The 19,514-nt window shown below is 38.4% G+C and overlaps 1 protein-coding gene across 1 annotated transcript in view; it reads left to right on the top strand.

Moving 5' to 3' along the window:
* Positions 1 to 19,514, top strand: part of LOC139742652 (protein retinal degeneration B-like) — a 54,958-nt gene that overhangs the window by 29,064 nt on the left and 6,380 nt on the right. The window contains exons 8-15 of the mRNA XM_071653178.1: positions 6,836 to 6,919; positions 7,301 to 7,586; positions 9,042 to 9,252; positions 11,378 to 11,996; positions 13,314 to 13,484; positions 15,186 to 15,323; positions 16,570 to 16,730; positions 18,821 to 18,937. Coding sequence (XP_071509279.1) covers positions 6,836 to 6,919; positions 7,301 to 7,586; positions 9,042 to 9,252; positions 11,378 to 11,996; positions 13,314 to 13,484; positions 15,186 to 15,323; positions 16,570 to 16,730; positions 18,821 to 18,937 — 1,787 coding nt within the window. The remainder of the gene's footprint in view (positions 1 to 6,835; positions 6,920 to 7,300; positions 7,587 to 9,041; positions 9,253 to 11,377; positions 11,997 to 13,313; positions 13,485 to 15,185; positions 15,324 to 16,569; positions 16,731 to 18,820; positions 18,938 to 19,514) is intronic.

Here is a 19,514-nt window from a genome sequence, read left to right as displayed (position 1 = left end):
GAGGATCCCATTGTATTTTTTCTTTTAGACATACGGTATGTTACGCTCAAGGGAAGAGAGTGGGTAAAGATGGGGGAGGAGGGGATGGGGGGGGGGGAAGGTGAGAGGGATGGGGGGGGGGGGGGGAGGAGATAGGTGCTGCCTCCTGAAGGTAATGAGGCCTGGCATGATGGGGAATAATTTTATTACTTTGACTTTATGAGTAATTTTTGCTTTGCAGTGCAGCTGATTTCATTATAGTGGCTGGCCATGTGAGCGCCGTAATGCAGTGTGCAATAAAGTAGGCCTGTAGTGTCAGTATTCTGGAAGGGGGCGGGGGTGGGGAGGGGGGGCAGGGGGCAGGGGGACCAAGTGACAGATAAAGGGTAGGACTGTCATGGAATGTGGAGTGTAGATTGTCACTGCTCTGGATTTTATGAATAGAGGATTGTGTTGATTTGTGTGTGTGATTGGTGTACCGGTACATGTATCTCTCAAGCCAGTGTTTGTGTAGTAAGATTATGTTTTCAAATGTCTAAAATAATGAATGTATGTGCCTTGAGCTAGAACATGTATTTATGATTTAGGATTGTGTTTTCAGGTGCTTATCATTTTTTATGTCTTGATCCATTGTTTAAAGTAATAGGATTCTAAATTCACTGATATGTAATATTGAGGGGTAGTGCCTGTCAGCACATCCATCTGACAGCAAGCCTGGTATTTCAATTTCAATTTCAATTCAATTTATTCATTTCATCAAATCACATTCAAAATATTTACAGAGATGTGTGAGTCAAAAGAGGAAATCACGCAAAAGCCTAGGGCTTGGAAATGGAGATTTCCTTTACAATATAGTTTAAAATCACAGTTTGACAATTTTGATATAAAGAAATAGAAGAAGTTTGTTGAAATTGATGCAGTCAATACAAAGCAACAAAATGGAGCTTGCCCATTAAATGTTCATTGAGGGACCATTCTGGTTACCTGGTCTACGCAAAATCATTCTTTGTTTGAATATGCTTGATGAATTTCAAAAATTCTTATGTCAGGCACACTTACTCATTGTCATGTTTATTTAAAACAAATAAAGTGCCTAACCAACTGAGAAAAAAAGAACTCTAGGTCAATTGTACCAATGTGCACATACACTATCTCCAAACTGGCATATAATATTCACGTAAATTGAAAAGCATCTGATCACTTTCATTTTGTAAGCAGAGGAAAATATCTGTTAGTGCCCAAGATGACCCTAAAGGCTTCTAAATGTAGGTTATGCTTCACAGAATGCAGAACATTCTCCTGCTTTAAAAGTTTCTAGAACACTTCACAGATGATTGGCTCTTGTTTAGCATTCTGCACAACCGTGAAACATCAGTTATGGATTTTTTTTTTTTGATCCTCGAATGATGGAAATATGAACACTCTTGCATCTATGCGCGTCAAGTGGGTCGGTTTCTGTGGTGTGTGCATGGCAGGGTAGATTACGTGACGCCGGCACGGTGTGCGCCCGGTGCGAAAGTGGCAGCTGCTTGACGGGTTTAATTGCCTGTGATCAGCAATACCACCGGGCTCTGGAGGAAGACAGTTGGTTGATAGAAAATGAAACCAAAGTCATTAGTTCTGTCTGCGTTGTTCTGACAATATCCGGTTTTTGAAACTGTGTCATTTCATTACAATGGCTGACATAAAATATTGAACCCCTCAAGCTGTTAGAAAAAAAGGGGGGGGGGATATATCTTGTGATTTGGGTACACATATAAATATGAGTGTTTGTATTATATAGATATGCCATTAGGTTTTTTGTAAGATTTTCTGTAGGTATGTAATATTGACTTCATACAGAATGGAGGAGTGTTGAATTGAATTTAGATTCAAATGTAATTGGCATGGTTTATTGACTGAAAATACATGTAGCAGCCCAGAGTCATTAAGTTAACAATACAAGCATAAAAGTATGTATTTGTTTGTCTGTCTGCTACCAAGGAAGACAAAAGCCAATATCACACAGTGCATTTTCTATATAAACACATTCATGGATTTAGGAAACCACTGCAAAAATTTGCATAAATAAGATCCTTAATCATAGATATGGATTTAAGGATTGTACTAAAATCCTACATTTTCATTACAGAAAGAAAGTTTTGGGCAGTGTGAATCACTGCTTAGGGAAGTGGAATTCAGCATGTAGCCCCAAACCCCAAAACAACTAGAAAGGAACCCCCAGAAAAGTTTTAAAAATTTGATATCAAGCATTTTGTATCAATAGTTGTATTTTTGTGTTGTCTTGTGCTGATTTTATCCACATGTTTTTCTCCATCTAGAGTCTCCAGTGTCCGTACACTTCAAACTTGATGAATCCGATTCCAGTTCTGATAATGTTGAAGGAAAGTGCATCTTAACCACCATATATGTATATTATATTCACACATATTTGAATTCAAATACTCATATCAGCATTGCTTTCTCGCGTTTCATCTTTTCTTTATGGGTTTTGTTTGTTTCCATCGGTAGTAATCTTCTTTTAACATCCCTAACTTCTCAGCTGCTGGTCACTAAATGAGTACTGGTTGACGTTGGAGTTGGTGATACCACTGAGTGTCATGTGATTGCATTTGTTTTTGGGGATTAAAGGATACCATAGCACATCTTTAGCTCACTGTGATGGTGCCATCTTTGCCACTTTCAATCCACAATAGTATTTCAATACATGTACTTGATGTGCCACACTCAATTGATCTTTTGCTCTCTCTCTCTCTCTCTCTCTCTCTGTGACAGGGCCACCATGAATTGTGGCTTGATTCACAGTTACAATGACCACTCTTTTGTGTGAAGTGTGGAGTTTTTTGATGACCTGAAAATACTGATTCTTCAAACTTATAAAAGAAATGTCTTTTTCATGAGGATGCTCTGTAACAGATTTATATCTTTGCACTGATGGATTGAAACAATACATAAAAGCTATAGTGTAATTTTGCAATACATTAAAAACGGAAAAATATCACTTTCTTCGAATTCTTTTGTAAAGACCATTCAGTCTGTTTCCACAAGGTTAAAACAAATATTTACAAATCTTGTTACTTGTATTCACCTTTTAAAATTTTTGCGTACAGTGCGTGGCCAGGATAGCATGTCTGTACTATGAATCAGAGATAAATGACATTACATATTGTAAGATGTGAAATTATAGGAGTGAATGACATGATTAAAGACTTCAATAATTCCAGAGAGTAGATAATACACACTGTGCTGTACAAAGGTGATAACTGGAAGTGGCAACTTTAATGGCACTTAAATGGTACTTCAATTTTTCACATAACATAGCAATGTTTGTTCTCTTTCCCTTGTAAGAAATTAAAAAAAAAGATATTGCTGCTTGTATCTGTGTTTTATGAGGATTGTCTTCCATCCTGAATGAAACCAAAATATGACTTTAAACTGTCAAGTTAAGAGGTATGAGAAGGAGTAGTACAATGTGGTAGGCATATTGATATGGCTGATGAAGGTAAACTTATCAATCAATTTGATTTGTTTCCTTGAACTGTGGCTCCATCATATCAAACTTTGATGTACTTTTTCACTGCTAACATGCCCTAAGGTAGAGATAAATTGCAGTTCTTCAAATGCAACTAACCCGCATGATTCTATCTCGCAGGCATACAACTAAAAAGTTCATGATTATATCAGTAACATACTTTGATATATTTTCAGTGGAAATGAGTTTTGTGTGGTATATATGAAAATTCTTTTTATGCTTGAGCATCAGATTTGCCCTTTATGAGAATGATTCAAAAGTCATTTCAAAATGAATTTTCCCACTCAAAAAGGTTTGTGTTGTAAGTTTGAGATCAGATCCCAGTGACTACAGAATGTCGTCGGTCAATATGAGCAATTTGCCCTCTCTTCCAGCATATTACTGGTGCCAATTTCAAATGCCTTTAACTGTAAGACCCTTACCTCTCAGCACACTCTACTTCAATTAGATGAACAGCACAGATCAAGCTTCTCAATCCATAGGCTTGTTCTAGCCTGTAATTGTCTGTAGTTTTTCTTCTTCCAACACTGTCAGAGACGGTTGAAATCAAAACAACCAAACAATTCTTGTCATACGTCTGTGACCCTCTCACCATATGAGTCTGATGAAGTCAACAACCTTAAATCCTCCCAAATTGTCAAACAAAGCAATCTTAATGAAAAGTGTGAAGCTGGAGATGAAAGATCAAAATTTGAAAACCAGGTGTACAATTGATTGTATTTCCCATATGAACTTCAAAGCCCTTGGATAATTTGATGTCAGATGCTCTGCTTTTCTCCTGAAGCATTTCTCGTGAAGCATTTAGCTGCCGTAAGCTGAATTGTCCTTCTAATGAATTTCAATGCCTAATCCCAATATGCCTAAAAGCATCTAACCTTCAGTTCCTAAACCTCTCTGTATCTAATGGAGGCTGGCAATCATATTGTTGTTGTTGTTTTTTAACACTTTTGTAAAGTTTGCTTTTTTTTAAAAGAGGGTTAAATTATATATGGCTGAAGAGCATAGAGTCTAGAATTTCTAAAGTTATTAAGATAAAAAAATATATACTCCACAACTTTATCAGGCTCTCATGGTGATTAGTATAATTTTGGCTGTTCCATTAGACTCTAGTATAGATATTTGCCGGTAGTTGTCATGTCTAATTTTGTTGATTGTCTTCATTTACATTGCAGTCATAGCCCTCATCTTTGTTGCCATGGGAAACCAGCTTTTTGTAGCAATCTCAATCAGACAATAGTATGGAGAGTGAGATTTAGTCTCCTTTTCAGTTTGAAGACATCTGCAGACTTGTTAACACTTTACTTTGCATGAAAGCTATGATATTGATCAAGATATTGATCAAGATATTGATCAAGAATTTATCCCATTAGGTTGTGGCAACACTTAGTACAGGTTGGTATTCAGGGGTATGAGAAATTCCATGGCAAGTTAATTGAAGTTCTTCAAACTTTTTGAAATGCTTGTGCAGGGTGACAGTAACCACAAAGAGTTGCTCCACTCCTCATTCGATGATAGTACGATTCGTATGAATGCATTGCTTTTAATATCTCAAGATTTGTAATTTCTGGTCATGCTTGAAGTTTGTGCATACTCACATCAAAATTTGATTCTCTAATCTGCAATCTTCCAAAGATTTTATTCCTTTTGCTGAAGGGAATTGGTAAGGTTTCATAGTAACCTTTGTATAGAAATGAAAAAGAGTTAACCCAAGATCATTTTTTTGGAAGTCTCTGCAGCACACATGATCAGCATTATTTGCTTTGCCCAGAACAGAGACACAGTGCCTGTGCCTTGAAATGTATTTGAATTGAAGTATTTCACAAATGCCGCTTATGAATTATCATTATTTCAGTTGTTCAAAAACCATCTCCTCAGTCAGCAGTGCTGACAATAATGGTAGCAGAGCCGAGCAGGCTGGCATATCGGAGGTTGATGTGGATGTCTGTACCTGTTTGTGTGTGTGTGTGTGTGTGTGTGTGTGTGTGTGTGTGTGTGTGTGTGTTTGTGTGAATTGTATATGCTAAGTTTTGTTTAAAATAAAAACCAGAGGTCAAATGAACTTGCTCATGAATATTTATATTGATTAGCTTGCACAAACCAAATGCCCAAAGAATTTTGTCTGGATTTTACAGAGGAAATGGCATGGTATCTAAACAAAAAAAAATTGCATGTCTTACTGCTTTAATAAACAAATTAACATTTCTAGGTACTCTCTCAACCACTAACAACTAACCCCAAGCTGTGTTATGGCTTGCAGTTTGCATTTCATTAGTTGACGACATGAAGGCAGTATAAGTTTGCAGTGTTGTGTGCCAATGAAAAGTCACATGACCAGCAGAATAATCTTTTCTTACTCTTGACTGACATCAATATTGGTGGCAAAAGGAAGCAAGTAACAAATCATCCAAATAAGAGATATCAAATAGCTTTTATTGATACTTTAAATTGGTGCACAGGAACGGCATATTTCATGCAGGTTCTGTATTCTTGAGTATGTCCATAGCATTTGTATAAGAAGTGTCACTTTTGTTACTTGTGTCCTTTTGCCAATCTAGAGCAGTCAATGTGCTAAATTAAGAATTTACAGACCACATAGCATTAACGAGCATAGAACGGGATGGGATGGATTTTATGTTGAATGGATGGTGGCACCTGAGCTACAAGCTCAAGTTTACACTGTGTTTTCTTAATTGGTTTTACATTCTTTAATAAGTATGGGACTCGACAAATGCTTCAGTGGGAAATACAACTACAGACTCCATTGTTTGTTTGTTGGTTGGTTTGGCCGGAAATTGAAGAATTTTAGTTACATGCCGTATTAAAATTCATATACCAGTACCAGCCTCATTTCATGCTTCGCCCACTCTCTCAAGCATCAATGAAGTAGATGGCATGTGTTAGAGTAGCATAGCCTTCAATCCATGTTCTCCATGACACAGCACATACAATAGCTTCTATGAAGTCTCAACAGTGTATGAGTGCCACTCTATTTTCACAGGTTGGTTTATAGTGCTGCATGCTATAGTTTTCAGGTGGCCGCCATTACTTGAAAAGCAGAAATAATGCAGTGCTGCATAGATTCAGTGGAGCTAACAAACTTCAGCTTCACTACTATCAAAATTCTTGTGGCACCTTGTACGATGAAGTAGTAGTCATCTGTATGTGAATCTACATTGCTATCAGCCAAATGAACTGCATTTTATTGAGAGATATTGAGAGGGGGAAAATTAAACTAAAAGCCTTGAAGCTAGGTTAGGCCATGTTGCGCTCACAGGGATTCAATAGATGACATGCTGCCCTCGTCTCTGCTTGATACCAATACAGACTGGCAAGAAGACCAGGAGGAGGATGGCCCGATGCTGTCTCACTGGAGCTCAGAGGATGTCCTCAGTCCTGTTGCCATGGAAGGTAAGACACGCCCATCATCTTCTTCCATGGTGTCTTGTATTGAGTTAGCCAAGACAAGATGGTAGATGGTAGGCGTTTTTGTGACTTTTTGTCACATCCTGCCAAGACTCCAAACACATAAAATTCAGGAGAGAAAGATCAAATTGAATTAAAATACACCTGGACTGATTATTGGCTATCATAGTCAAGCATCTGAAAATTGATTCCTCTTTTGCAATCATTGACAGATATGCTCACCTAGCACTAAGCTCATACTCTGGATAGATTTTCCATATTTGATAGCTAGCTTTTGTACCTTGGAGTGAGGGCCAACAAAGATACAAAAGAGTTCCTTGATATTGACCGGGGTTTCTGTATTTTTCTTTTTAATTTGCAACACAGGGGGCGGTGTTCACTTTGCATCTGAGGAGGGTGGGGCCTCCCACCTGCACATGGGTGATGGGGGCAGCATGCCCTCAGACATCACCGTACTCTTCCTGGTGCTACACGGTGGCAACGTGCTCGACGGCATGCAGGAGTCCGGCGCAAAGAGCAGTGACATCAACACCTTCAGGATGGCCTTCGACGCTGTGGTGAGGGCGCACTTCCCTATGGCGCAGGGCAGGATTGCGGTCAAGCTAGTCACCTGTCCGTCCACGTGCCATGAGGCGGTCAGCCTCATTACCAGGTTTGTCTTCCCGCTGTGTGCTGCATGGCTCCTTTCTCCACCCATTCAGTCCCAAAGTGACTGCATGGCTCGACACTAACTTTTTTGTTTGGTGGCCCGATGGGGCCACCAAAATGCTAAATTTCAAATTTTTGGTGGCCCGAGAGAAAAATTTGGTGTCCCGAAAAAAAAACAACAACAACAACAAACATTAAAAGTCCTTTTTTTTTTTAAGAGTCAAATATTTAAGATTTATGATAGTAAGAATTAGAAGTTGGACATATCTACTCATAAATAAACTTCAACAAACTTGCAACACTCACTCTCAGGCATTCATTCAGTCCTTTTCATCCATCCTTTGAACAAATTTAAATGCTAATTTCCGGCGCAAAAAGTTACGAATTTATTGACATACTTTTCAAAAACTTTTGGTGGCCCGAGGCGGGCCACCAAATTTGCCCTTTTTTTGAAATTTGGTGGCCCGACTTTCATTTTTGGTGGCCCGGGGCCGCCGGGCCACCGTTAGTGTCGAGCCCTGGTGACTGTGTGGGTGAAAGGGTGAAATGGCTAATGATTACAATGTGAAATGGGTAATAAAGTCAGTGTGAAATGGGATGTTTGTGGGATCAGAGGAGGAAATGAAAGAAAAGCAGTATGAATTGATTGTGATTTATTAGTCTTAAGGTAGGACTAATTTAGGCAGGTTTTATGTTTCTGTTTGAGAAGAGAATGCACAAATTAAAAGAATTGGAGACTTGCCGTGAAACGATATCAGAAGGATTGAAGGTTTTCTCTGGAGAGCGGACTGTTTTTATTTGATCTGTAAACACTCAAAGTACATTTTTATCTATTGATGTTCATGTATCTGTTTTGCATCTTGGTTAGAGAGATTGAGATCATTCAAACCATTAAAAGCCTTGATATTGGCAAGAATTGTGATTAAATAGAGGATTCATTTGTATGATGTCCTTGGAAATTGAATAGTATGGGTTTTGTATCTGTTTTATATCTCATTATGATGATGAGTGAAGTTAACTTTGAAACACTTTTCTCCTGCATTGTTGTAAAGTCAAGAAAAATAGTGTCATTGCCCCCTGCGTTCACTCTAGTCCCTGCAAGGAAAGTCCGTGGTGCTGGACTTTCCCCTCCAAAACCATAGTGTCATCTCCCCGTCCCCTGTGAGGCAAGTCTAGGCTTGGGGGAGAGTGACCTTGGCCCTAGCTGTATTCATCAAATGTGCGCATGCGCGAAGTCTGTTTTCAAGTAGCAGGGCTTGCCCCAAGCCCCAATAGCTCCCACAGCTCGGGGATAGTCAAGATAGCAGTTTGGACGGTCAGTCGTGAATAAGATAAGATCTCTGATGACTGTCCTCGAGATGCGAGGTTTAGTGTGAACAGGGGGTACTTCTCATGCTGCTGTGATGCATTTACTCAGAGCAAGATAACATTTGAGAATTGACTATTTCAACCCCTCTAGCCTAGGGCCATGTGGTGGGGACAGTAGCTCATCAGCCTTCGACAACAAACTCCAGACCAATACGGGTGACTTTGTGCCCATCGGAGCACTGTCCATCATGGCGACGTCGACCCCGGACTACGTGGAGGCCGTGACAACGACAGTGTCGAGGATGAACGCTGCGTACCAGGAGTTCATCAAGACAGAAGAAGGGCACAGATTCCAGGGACAAGTAAGAAGCTTCGTTTCCATGGCAACATCTTTTAAAGTGTTGCCAATTTGTGAATCGGAAACTTACGTAATAGTTCTTCGTTTGTACTGGCAGCATCTCTACGGGCTTTACAAATTAAAAAAAAAAAGCTTTGAATAAAGCTCTTCTTAGATTATATGTGCTTTGGAGGATATTTTCGGCTTATTTGGCAAAGTTCTTCCCAATTTTTGAATGTCAGATGCAAAACAAAAACTTATTTGATAACATTGTTTAGTATCAGCATGTGCCTGTGACAGGTATCACAGTAGCATGTAACAGGCTGCCCTGTTGGAGGATCTCCTTTCTTTCAACAAGTCCTTCCAATTCGACCTAAGTTTGTCAGTAGATGGCATTGGTTACAGTGTCTCCAATAGTTACCTCAAACTATCCTTTAGTAAAACTTTTTTTTTTTCTTTTTAATCAATTTACTCTGTATTAAATGTGACCCTGCATCATAAAATCAAAAAAAAATGTCTCCAAATTCAGATTATTAGTTAAGGGCAGATTCTAAAAGAGCTGACTCTAAGCTTTGAAGTGACATGTAATTCAATGCAAATAGACTTAGTTTCCTATTACAACCCATCCAAAGATTTGAAAGAAAGTACACACTTTGGAAAAGTGTGTTTACTGTTAAAAGAGGCTTTGAAGTGTAGGGTCTACTACAGTATTCAAGTGCTTAGTCTCACTCAGTTGTGCTCTGTGCAATGAATGGAACAAAGAATACGATACAAAACTCCATAGCAACCACTTTTGAAGAATTATCGAACGAAACTGAAAATTCCCACAGTCTGAAGTACATTGTGTAGGTTCATGACCGCTGTTTTCATTGCAACATCCTTCCTAGGTTATTAGAGTTGAAAGTGAAGATAGTTTGAAGAGTTTCTTGTGCTCCAAAACTTGTAAATATGAGGAAGCCTAAAGGGCTTTTTACACTTGTGTTTCTTAACCCCGGACTTTCTCTGACCCAGGACTATCGTTAGTCCCGTACCAATTTTTTCAGCTTTTTACACTGGCCAATTAGTCCCGTACTATCTCTTGTCCGGGGCTAAGGAGAAAACTGACCTTTTTACACTCGTATTTCTTAGCCCCGGACTTTCCAAACCACATGAATATTCATGATTACGCTGTGCACTGTACACGTACACGCACGCACCGGCAGCACTTGATGACCTCGTTTCTGATTGGTCAGTGGGGGTCGGACTTTGTCTCCGTCGCTTAGCCCCGGATTATTTTTTCGTTCTGTTTACACTCACTTGCTTGGCACAGCAATTGCGGTGCTAACCCTACCAATTTTGCAGGGCCAGATAGTACCGGACTATCGGTGGGGCTAGCCCACTTTGGCAAAAACGAGACAGTGTAAAAAGAAAGTGGGCTAAGGATAGTCCCGTACCAACGGTGGGGCTAAGGAAAAATGTACAAGTGTAAAAAGCCCTTAAGTCGGATAATTCAAATTTTGCTAGAAAAACTGCAAAAAGACAATTTCCCATTCGTTTAATGATCCCAAACTTTCAAAATGTACAGAAGAATAACTTTTTCAGAATGTATTAAAAAAAACAACAACCAAGATTTGGCAAGGCTGACCCATTTCACCTGTTTTGAGTCCTCACAGATAATCAGGTGGTAACACTTTTGGTTGGTTTTGTGATGCATGGTCACATGGAGTATTTGAACGATCAAGGCATCTTCTAGTTGCACAGAGAAAAGACTTTGCTTCATCCAGTATTCATCACTGTGAGAAGTTTCTACTACATTGTGGTATTGAAGATTTCCACACTGTCATTTAAAAGAACAATTTGTCAATTGTTTGCGCTGTCTCACCTTGGAATTGAAAGCCTTTAATTACTATCGTTCATGAAATTAGCTCTCAGTTACTTTCGAGGTGTGTCAGAACAGTTCCAGGACTGGTGTCATAAAAGATTTATATCAAACCCAAACTTCAAACTAAGAGGTTTCACCTTCAAAGCAATCTATTTGGAGTATGTACATTGTAACTGTGATCTTAACTCTCTGCAGCCATCAGATCCTTTATGACACCAGCCCTGGAACTTTTCTGACATACCTCGTATGTGAAATGATCAATATTTTCTTCCTATATTCTGTTTTGCAGGTGTGTGTAGTGGCAGATTGTATGGGGTCCATTCTGGGATATGACGCCTTGTCCAGGGGTACCCTGATGCATGGCCACCAGTATCTATCACCGACCAGTAGCCACTGCAGCAGCTTCTATGATGCCCCTATCTCTCCCCCAGCCCCATCCACCCCCACTGGTAGTCCGGTCCCTAGCAGCTCCCCCACCCCCAACAGTGCCCAGTCGGCGGCGTCGATGTCCCCGCCGCCCCCTCACAAATGCCCCAGCAACACCGCCGTGGAGATGCTGCGCTCGTCCGAGTACGACACCCCCCGCAAGCACACCAGCATGAGCACCAACAACCTGCAGTCGATGCACGATGCCGCTGCGGCCGCCGGAGGGCGCTCTCCGACCGGCGTGCTGTACGAGCGTGCCAAGCGCTTCTCCAACCCCACCTTCTCCACGAGGGATTCGTTCCAAGGCTGTGGGGTCGACGTCGGCCCCGATGGCCGTCGTATCAGCCTCTGCTCCCAGGTCAGTATGACCTCTGACATGATCGTACCCAAGGTGGAGTTTGAGGTGACTCACTTCTTCATGTTTGGTTCACCACTGGGCATGGTGCTGGCTTACAGGAGGTCCCTTCAAGACTTCAGACCTGGTAATCACTCTTCTCTTCTCCTTTTTTTCCCCTTTATTCATTCCCGTAGTTGTTCATAGTTTTCCATCTTTCAAAATCAATGACTGTAATTTGTGCTTCATGTCATTAAAATTACTGTAGAAATAGTGAATGGCTCTTGTGGGTGTTTGAATTTTCTGAGAATTTCTTGATTATTCAGTGACGCTTCAAATTCAATAAAAGAAAAGTATGGAGAACCCCCCCCCCTCCGTTATTCATGTTAAAAAAGAGAACAAGAATTATCTTCCAATGTCTTTCAGTGGTGTCAGAAATTAGGTTGACCAGTTGTACCTTTTTATGTTGCCCTCTACCCATGGAGTACTGTATGGCAAATATTTTGCAAGTTTTTAGTTTTTACAAATTTGGCAAGTCAAATGCTCTTCACAAATTTAAAGACACGCAAAAATATTGGCTCTGATCCTGATATGAATGTGATGTGCGCGTATACATTTCTTCGTTCAGTACAGTAGTCTGTGATCGGAAATTTAACCACTCATGAAATCGTTCGGTAGTCCCGATTTGTGAAAATTTAGACTCGCTATATATATATACATATGGTGTATACAGTAAGTTGTATGTCCTTTCATCTAATGATATGCCCAGTTTAAAGGGTATGTACAGTTCTGGTTGAGGTGAGGATTTAGCTTTTAACGTTTTGCGAGATATTCAGAAACCACTCCCTGAGATGTCAAAGAGCATGCAATTCTCAGAGGTATCAAAAGTTTATTTGATGAAAATCGGTTTTGAAATGGCTGAGATATCCAAAAACAAGGTGAAACAAAGAGATCCTAATAAAGTTGTGGCCTGTCGCCTTTTATTATTATCAACTTTTTGGATATCTCAGCCATTTGAAAACCAATTTTCATCAAATAAACATTGAATCCTTCTTAAGATTTCATGCTCTTTAATATTTCATAAGAGGTTTCTCATTATGTCACATAGGAATGTTCAAAACATGAATCCCCACCTCAACCAGTACTGTACAGTCCCTTTAAGCAGGAGTTATACTATTTTGAATCCATCAGATTTTTTTTTTCACTTTGCAAGCTGATATCAAATGCTATATGTTATTGGTCTGTAATAGTCCATGTTCAAATGCACATTTGTTCACTCTGACAGACATAACCAAGTCTTAATGCCAAGTCCATTGCAAAATTTCAGTTTCAAATTTGTAATAATAATGCCAAATATGAAACATAATTAATTGTTATAATATTTGTCCTCTATCATCTTGATTTTGTTGATTTTAGATATTTGCTTAAATTTATTAAAAAAAATTTGTTTTCCTGAATCTTTTAGCCCAGCCCATAAAGCCAGTCTGCAGCCAGTTGTACAACCTGTTCCACCGGACAGACCCCTCAGCGGCCCGCCTCGAGCCCCTCCTACACAGCAAGTTCTCCCTGGTCACGCCCTTCTCGGTGGAGAGGTACCAGAAGTACCCCCTTGGTGATGGGCGACGGAGCGGGTTGAGTGAGTGCATCCCACTTTTACGCTTTCTGTTTTTGTTTTTGTGTATTGTTGTCGGTTTTGGTTTTTTCTTTTTACTCATTAAATTATATTGTATGCTGTGAGAATTTCCTGCACTAATTTAATATCATCTTAAAAATTTCACATATGCATATTCTTGTGTGAACAACAAATAGATTACTGATTTTCATCAAAGTAGACTACAGATACACCACGTTCCCATAATGAGGGACATTGATTGATGTTCAAAAGTTAAATCCAGTTTTACATTTATGGTAATGATGATTGTCCAGCCTGAAAAAGTAACATTTTTGTCATTTTAAGGGAATATTTCAAGTGTTCTATTTACGATATGTGTGTCTCTATACTGGGATTTTTGCTCTTGCTACGTAGCAGCAGGGTATAACTTGGTCTAGAAAATACTGGCTGTGGCTACAATTTATTATAAGATGTCCATGACTGTCTTCATCTGTAATTTTGTGGGGAAGACTATAATCTAAGAGTACATGTAGTTTCAATGTTGCTGGGGTGGAGAGAAATATACTTCTCTTGCTTCAGATAATGTAATCTCGTTAAGGACAATAGCTGATGTAGTTTTCTACCTATTCTGATTTGCATTATCATGCTCTTTACGTAGGTGCAATAATTTTGCCGTAACTATCAGGCTATTGGTCAATGAGCTATTTGAATTCTTAATGTTACCATCTGTACTGTAATCTCTGTAAAGTGTTAGTTTTGGTTTCTACATTGAGGCCATGGTTTTCATGAATAGAGAAATGATTTTACTGCCTTTCTTTCTCACGGTACAAATATATATGTCTTTCTCATCCTGTCTCTCTCTCTCTCTCTCTCTCTCTCTCTCTCTCTCTTTCTCTATTTACCTGTCTACCTGTCTATCTATATATCTATTATCTGTCTATCCAAGTTTCTGTCAGTCTATTCTATCTTTCTGTCTTTCTATTTCTCTTGTTTTTCTATCCGTTTTCTGTCTGTCTGTCTGTCTCTCTATCTGTCTATCTATCTATCTATCTATCTATCTATCTATCTATCTATCTATCTATCTATCTAATTATCTATCTGTAGGATCTAATTATCTATCTGTCTATCTATCTATCTATCTATGTACCTATCTTTCTATCTATCTATCTCTTGCTCTTTGTATGTATGTATGTATGTATGTATGTATGTATGTATCTTTTCTGTCGATCTATTTGTGTTGTCTTTTTATTTATCTATATATGAAAAGTTTGTTCGCAAAAACCGATAAGTCCATTTTTGAATATTTTGAAGTACGGTCTCTGTCATAAAGTACAAAATAATCCCTTTTAAATGATATATTGGTCACTACATAGTAAGGTACATTTTTTAAGTTATGGTCAAAAGAAGCAAAAATTTTCTTATTATTCTCTCTATTTTTCTTGACCTTTAATCGCAAATATCTCCATTTGGCAAATATGGACTTATCGGTTTTTGCGAACAAACTCTTCATATCCATCTATCTAACCACTTTCTATTTATCTATCTACTCATCTTTCTATCTATCTATCTGTCTGTCTATCCATCTCTCTCTCTCTCTGTATGTATGTATGTATGCATGTATGTATGTATGTATGTATCTATCTATCTATTTATCTGTCTGTTATATATCTATCAATCTGTCTATATTCATATCTCTCCCCATTCCTCTCCTATCTCTCACTCTAGTTGATGCCATCACTGCTAACATGCTGCTGTTCTCTGAGGGAAGAGCCGATGGGTTCGCTAGGAGGCACGCCAGCGTGGCGAGCTCGGCCAGCGAGGCGGGAGAGACGGAGGGTGTCCTCTCTGGACCAGCATTACACAGTAATTATTCCACTAACTTTAGATACTTACTTCTCTCCTCTTATACTTCTTTTAGTGCAGTTGCCCAGGATGGCTTGTTGAGGTGATAGTTTAGTGACCCAACACGGAACTCTTATTAATTATGTGTGTATATGTCATTCTTTTCTCCCCCCTCCCAAAAAAAAAAAAAAAAAATGTAAGGAAAGTTCACTATTTTTCTCAGTAAACCATATGTTACTGTAGATGACTTATTCTAGAGATAATTGTATCATAGATCTTGTTCACATTTTGTATATTTAACAATACACTATTACTTAATATTGATTATACCGATTAATGTTTTTTACATTGCTTGTTTCTACCCCTAACTCATATTTTAGAACTATTTTGAAGCACTAATGTTAGATTTTTGTTTTATCTGCAAATGATAAATAATGCCTTTAAGTTTGTTTGCATAAAAGAAATGTATCAAACCTGATGTGATGATATATAATGTCCAAACCTTCATTTTTCTAGTTTAAAAATGTGTCTTGCCATGAATTATTTACAATGAGAAAATGAGCCAGTCAGGCATTGATAGTTTTTGACACCTATCTAAGCCGTTTAGTATGGAAACAGTTTACTAGTGTGAATGTATGGGGAGGAAAAGAAATCCAGGTACTTCAGGAAGAAGTACAGTTAGAGAGATAGCCCACATATCCTGTTTTTCCCACCCAAAAGCCATATCAGTATCAACTGTTTAAAACATTTAGATACAGTTTGTATGGGCAGCTGCAGTATATGAATCAACAATGACTTGCTGTTATATTCTTTGTAAAGTAAGAGTCAGTGGAAAGTTGACTTGTATGCATATCTGTGTGTGTGTGTGTGTGTGTGTGTGTGTGTGTGTGTGTGTGTGTGTAAATTTGTATACATTCATTCTTGAACACTTTGCTTACTTTATTCTTTAGAAATTATCATTGTATCATGATGTATGTGAATATGTTTTCGAATAATTGACAATTGTACTGAAATTTCATTTGCTGTTTTTATTCACATTCAAGTGAAGCATTTGATTGATGCAATATTAAAGTAGTGAATAAATTGAAGCAAAAATTCCTGGAAAAAGACATGCATTGAATATACACAATTTATTTGCAAGGCAGTATGTTTGTACAAAATCTGAGATGTGAATTTTGCAATGCATGGAAATACCAGCACCAATACATTGTACCACCCCTTCAACTAAACATGGCAGTTATGAAATTTATTTATGCATTTATTTTAGCTGTCAATGCAATCACATCAAAATGGTGGGGTAGCAAGAGGTTGGACTATGCCCTCTACTGTCCCGAGGCTCTACAAGCATTCCCGACGGGCGCCCTCCCACATCTGTTCCATGCCAGTTACTGGGAGTCGACCGACACGATTGCATTCATTCTCAGACAGGTAATGAGGGGTCACACTTGGAAAGACAGTAGAAAAATGTTTGTGTCATGATTGAACAATGAAAAGCAAAACATGGTTCTAAGACACCTGCAGAATTGTCCAATTTTGCTCCAAAATATACACTTATGCCTAAGAAATGTGTGGAATAATGGTGTAATAAGATATTTGTTGGGTAATGACAAAAATGTGAAATATTGATCAAAACTGAGAACTTACGCGAGGGGGGTCTGGTTAAAACTCAGACTCAGGGACACCTCGGCCCCGCCATCACAGCAAGGCCGAGTTGTCCCTCTGGATTGTACAGTGTTGTATTCTGGGAGTGCTTCACGTTCTGGCTGGTCGCAGTTATGGGCCGATACAACATACACATCAAAGAACTTCTTTGGCGCGCATACAAACTGAACATGTGCCTATGTATAAAATATGTAGCGATCAGAAACTGGTTCTCAAACCCTTACCAGAACTATGTTTTCACTTTTATAGTAGCCATCTGCAAGTATTGTATACAAACCATCAGTCTAAGATTTAACATGTTAAGCTGTAAATTTGCCTATTGTGGTGTATGGAAAAAACCAATGTCTGTAGAGTTTTTGAAGCAGGGGTATAAACTTAATAACTAGATACTGTCAATAGATTTCTCTTGTGATGGTTCCATAGTGTGACAGCTTTCCTTAAGTGTCCGTTCCCCTGAGCGTGTTTGCATTTGTGGTTTGTGCGTTCTTTTTTTTTTTTCCCTACGACGACAGTGAGGCAAGCTCTTCCAATTTTCTAATGCAGAATTGCATGTTTATGTGTGATGCAGAACAAATTGCACATAGAGAAAATGAACTGAAAGTAAACTGTGGAATACAAGTAGTACAGAGTGTGTGGTATATTAGCACCCTAAGTTTGCTTGTCGCTGACTATAGAAATTCAAGTGTGTGAAAGGAAATATGATCTGCAGAGTTCTACTTCTCTTTATAGCATATTCTACTTTCACATGTAGTGAGAACTGTATGTGGTGATAACGTAGCTTGATGTGTTTCTACATGTTATAAAGGAATTGCTGATTCTAAATGCTGAGTGAATCATTGTGTATTAGGGGCACTGTGATGTAGTGGATGAGACTCCCGACTCTGAATCGGAGGACTCGAATTTGATTTCTGCCCAGTGCTTACATCCCTGGACAAGATGTTTTAACCCACTACAAACCTGTATGTCCCTTTTGACCCAGGTGTATAAATAGGTGCCTGGCAACGCTAGGGTAATTATAATGGCAGGGCCCTCTTGTAGAGCAGTGGCAATACTGAAGAGGCTACCCTGATAAATAAGACATTATTATTATTATGATCATTATTATTATTATGATCATTATTATTATTATTATTATTATTATTATTATTATCATTATTATTATTATTATTATTATTATTATCATTGTTATTATTATTATTATTATTATTATTATTATTAATATTATTATTATTATTATTATTATTATTATTGTTATTATTATTGTTATTATTATTGTTATTATTATTATTATTATTATTACCTCCGCCAAGGGAGGAGGTTATGTTTTCATTACCGTTGGTTTGTGTGTACAATATATGTTCGTTAGTTAGTTAGTTAGTTTGTCCATGTGCAAAATAACTCAAAAAGTAGTTAACGGTTGGGATGAAACTTGCAGGAAAGGTTGAGAATGACACAAGTAACAAACGATTGACTTTTGGTAGTGATCCAAGAATTTTTGGGGAATTTATGAAGGATTTTTGATATTTTGGCAGGTAGGGTTAATGAACTTGGGAGTTCAGGCTGCGCATATTTGAGGTTTGCATGCACGCACTAAAGTGCGTGCTCTAGTTTCTGCTAGGGCGAGGCGCGCCGTGCAGCTGAGGGTTTATGACGTAACAGAAGCTTCTATATTGGGAAATTCGGCGTCTTTCAGCACACTATAAACACTTTCAGCATGCTATAAGTACATATGGGTGGAAATCACTGATATCTCTATGGAAGAACAAGATCAGTGGTGGAAATGAGCTGCATGCTTGGCGGAGGTCTGCGCTCTCAGAGTGCTTCTCTAGTTATTGTTATATTTTCCTGTCTTCCAGGTGTTCCATAGCGACAGCATCAGTGGCCATGGGGGAGATGGGTCAGTGATGGCAAACTTTGTACCAGCCCAGCCCAGGGAGAAGTGGCAGAGGAAGAGGACGTCAGTCAAGATGAAGGTAGTCACATAACCAAAAACAAAACAAAACAAAGTTTTCTTGACAGATATCAGATTTTTCTGTTTTATTTATGACCTTATTGATTAATGAAAAACTTTTGTTGCAAAATGGTCTAAACACCATTTTTAAACATTTCAAAGTAAGTCCATCATCAGAGGAAAATTAAACCCTTCCAGTATAGATACCTCACTTGTAACATATTAAGGAATATTGTATAAGTTATTATTAAGACTCTCCTAAATTTTCTTATTATTTTATTTGTTTTTTAGCAGCTTTAATCACAAATATCTAAACTTACCAAGAATGGATTTAGCTCGTTTTGTGATAAAATTCTTCATGTCCATATTGAAGCATAGCAAAATGATCAAATTATCATAAGAACCTGAAGTAAAATCATCAAAGACAGACATATTTGCTGTAGCTCTCAGTAAGTATGATTTGTTTCTTTGATCTGTATATTATATATAACCTAGTGAAAAACAAAGAATCGGCCTGAGATTTGAATATATGACTTGCTGATACCAGGCAGCCACAACACTGTAAGAAGTGAAGCCTGTTCATGGCAGTAACACAATGG

This window comes from Diadema antillarum, unplaced genomic scaffold, assembly GCF_040938485.1.
Source record: "Diadema antillarum isolate AM-2024a unplaced genomic scaffold, OU_Dant_1.0 seq00001012_RagTag, whole genome shotgun sequence".
In the NCBI taxonomy this organism is placed as follows: Eukaryota; Metazoa; Echinodermata; class Echinoidea; order Diadematoida; family Diadematidae; genus Diadema; species Diadema antillarum.
This window is presented reverse-complemented; position numbering and strand designations above follow the sequence as displayed.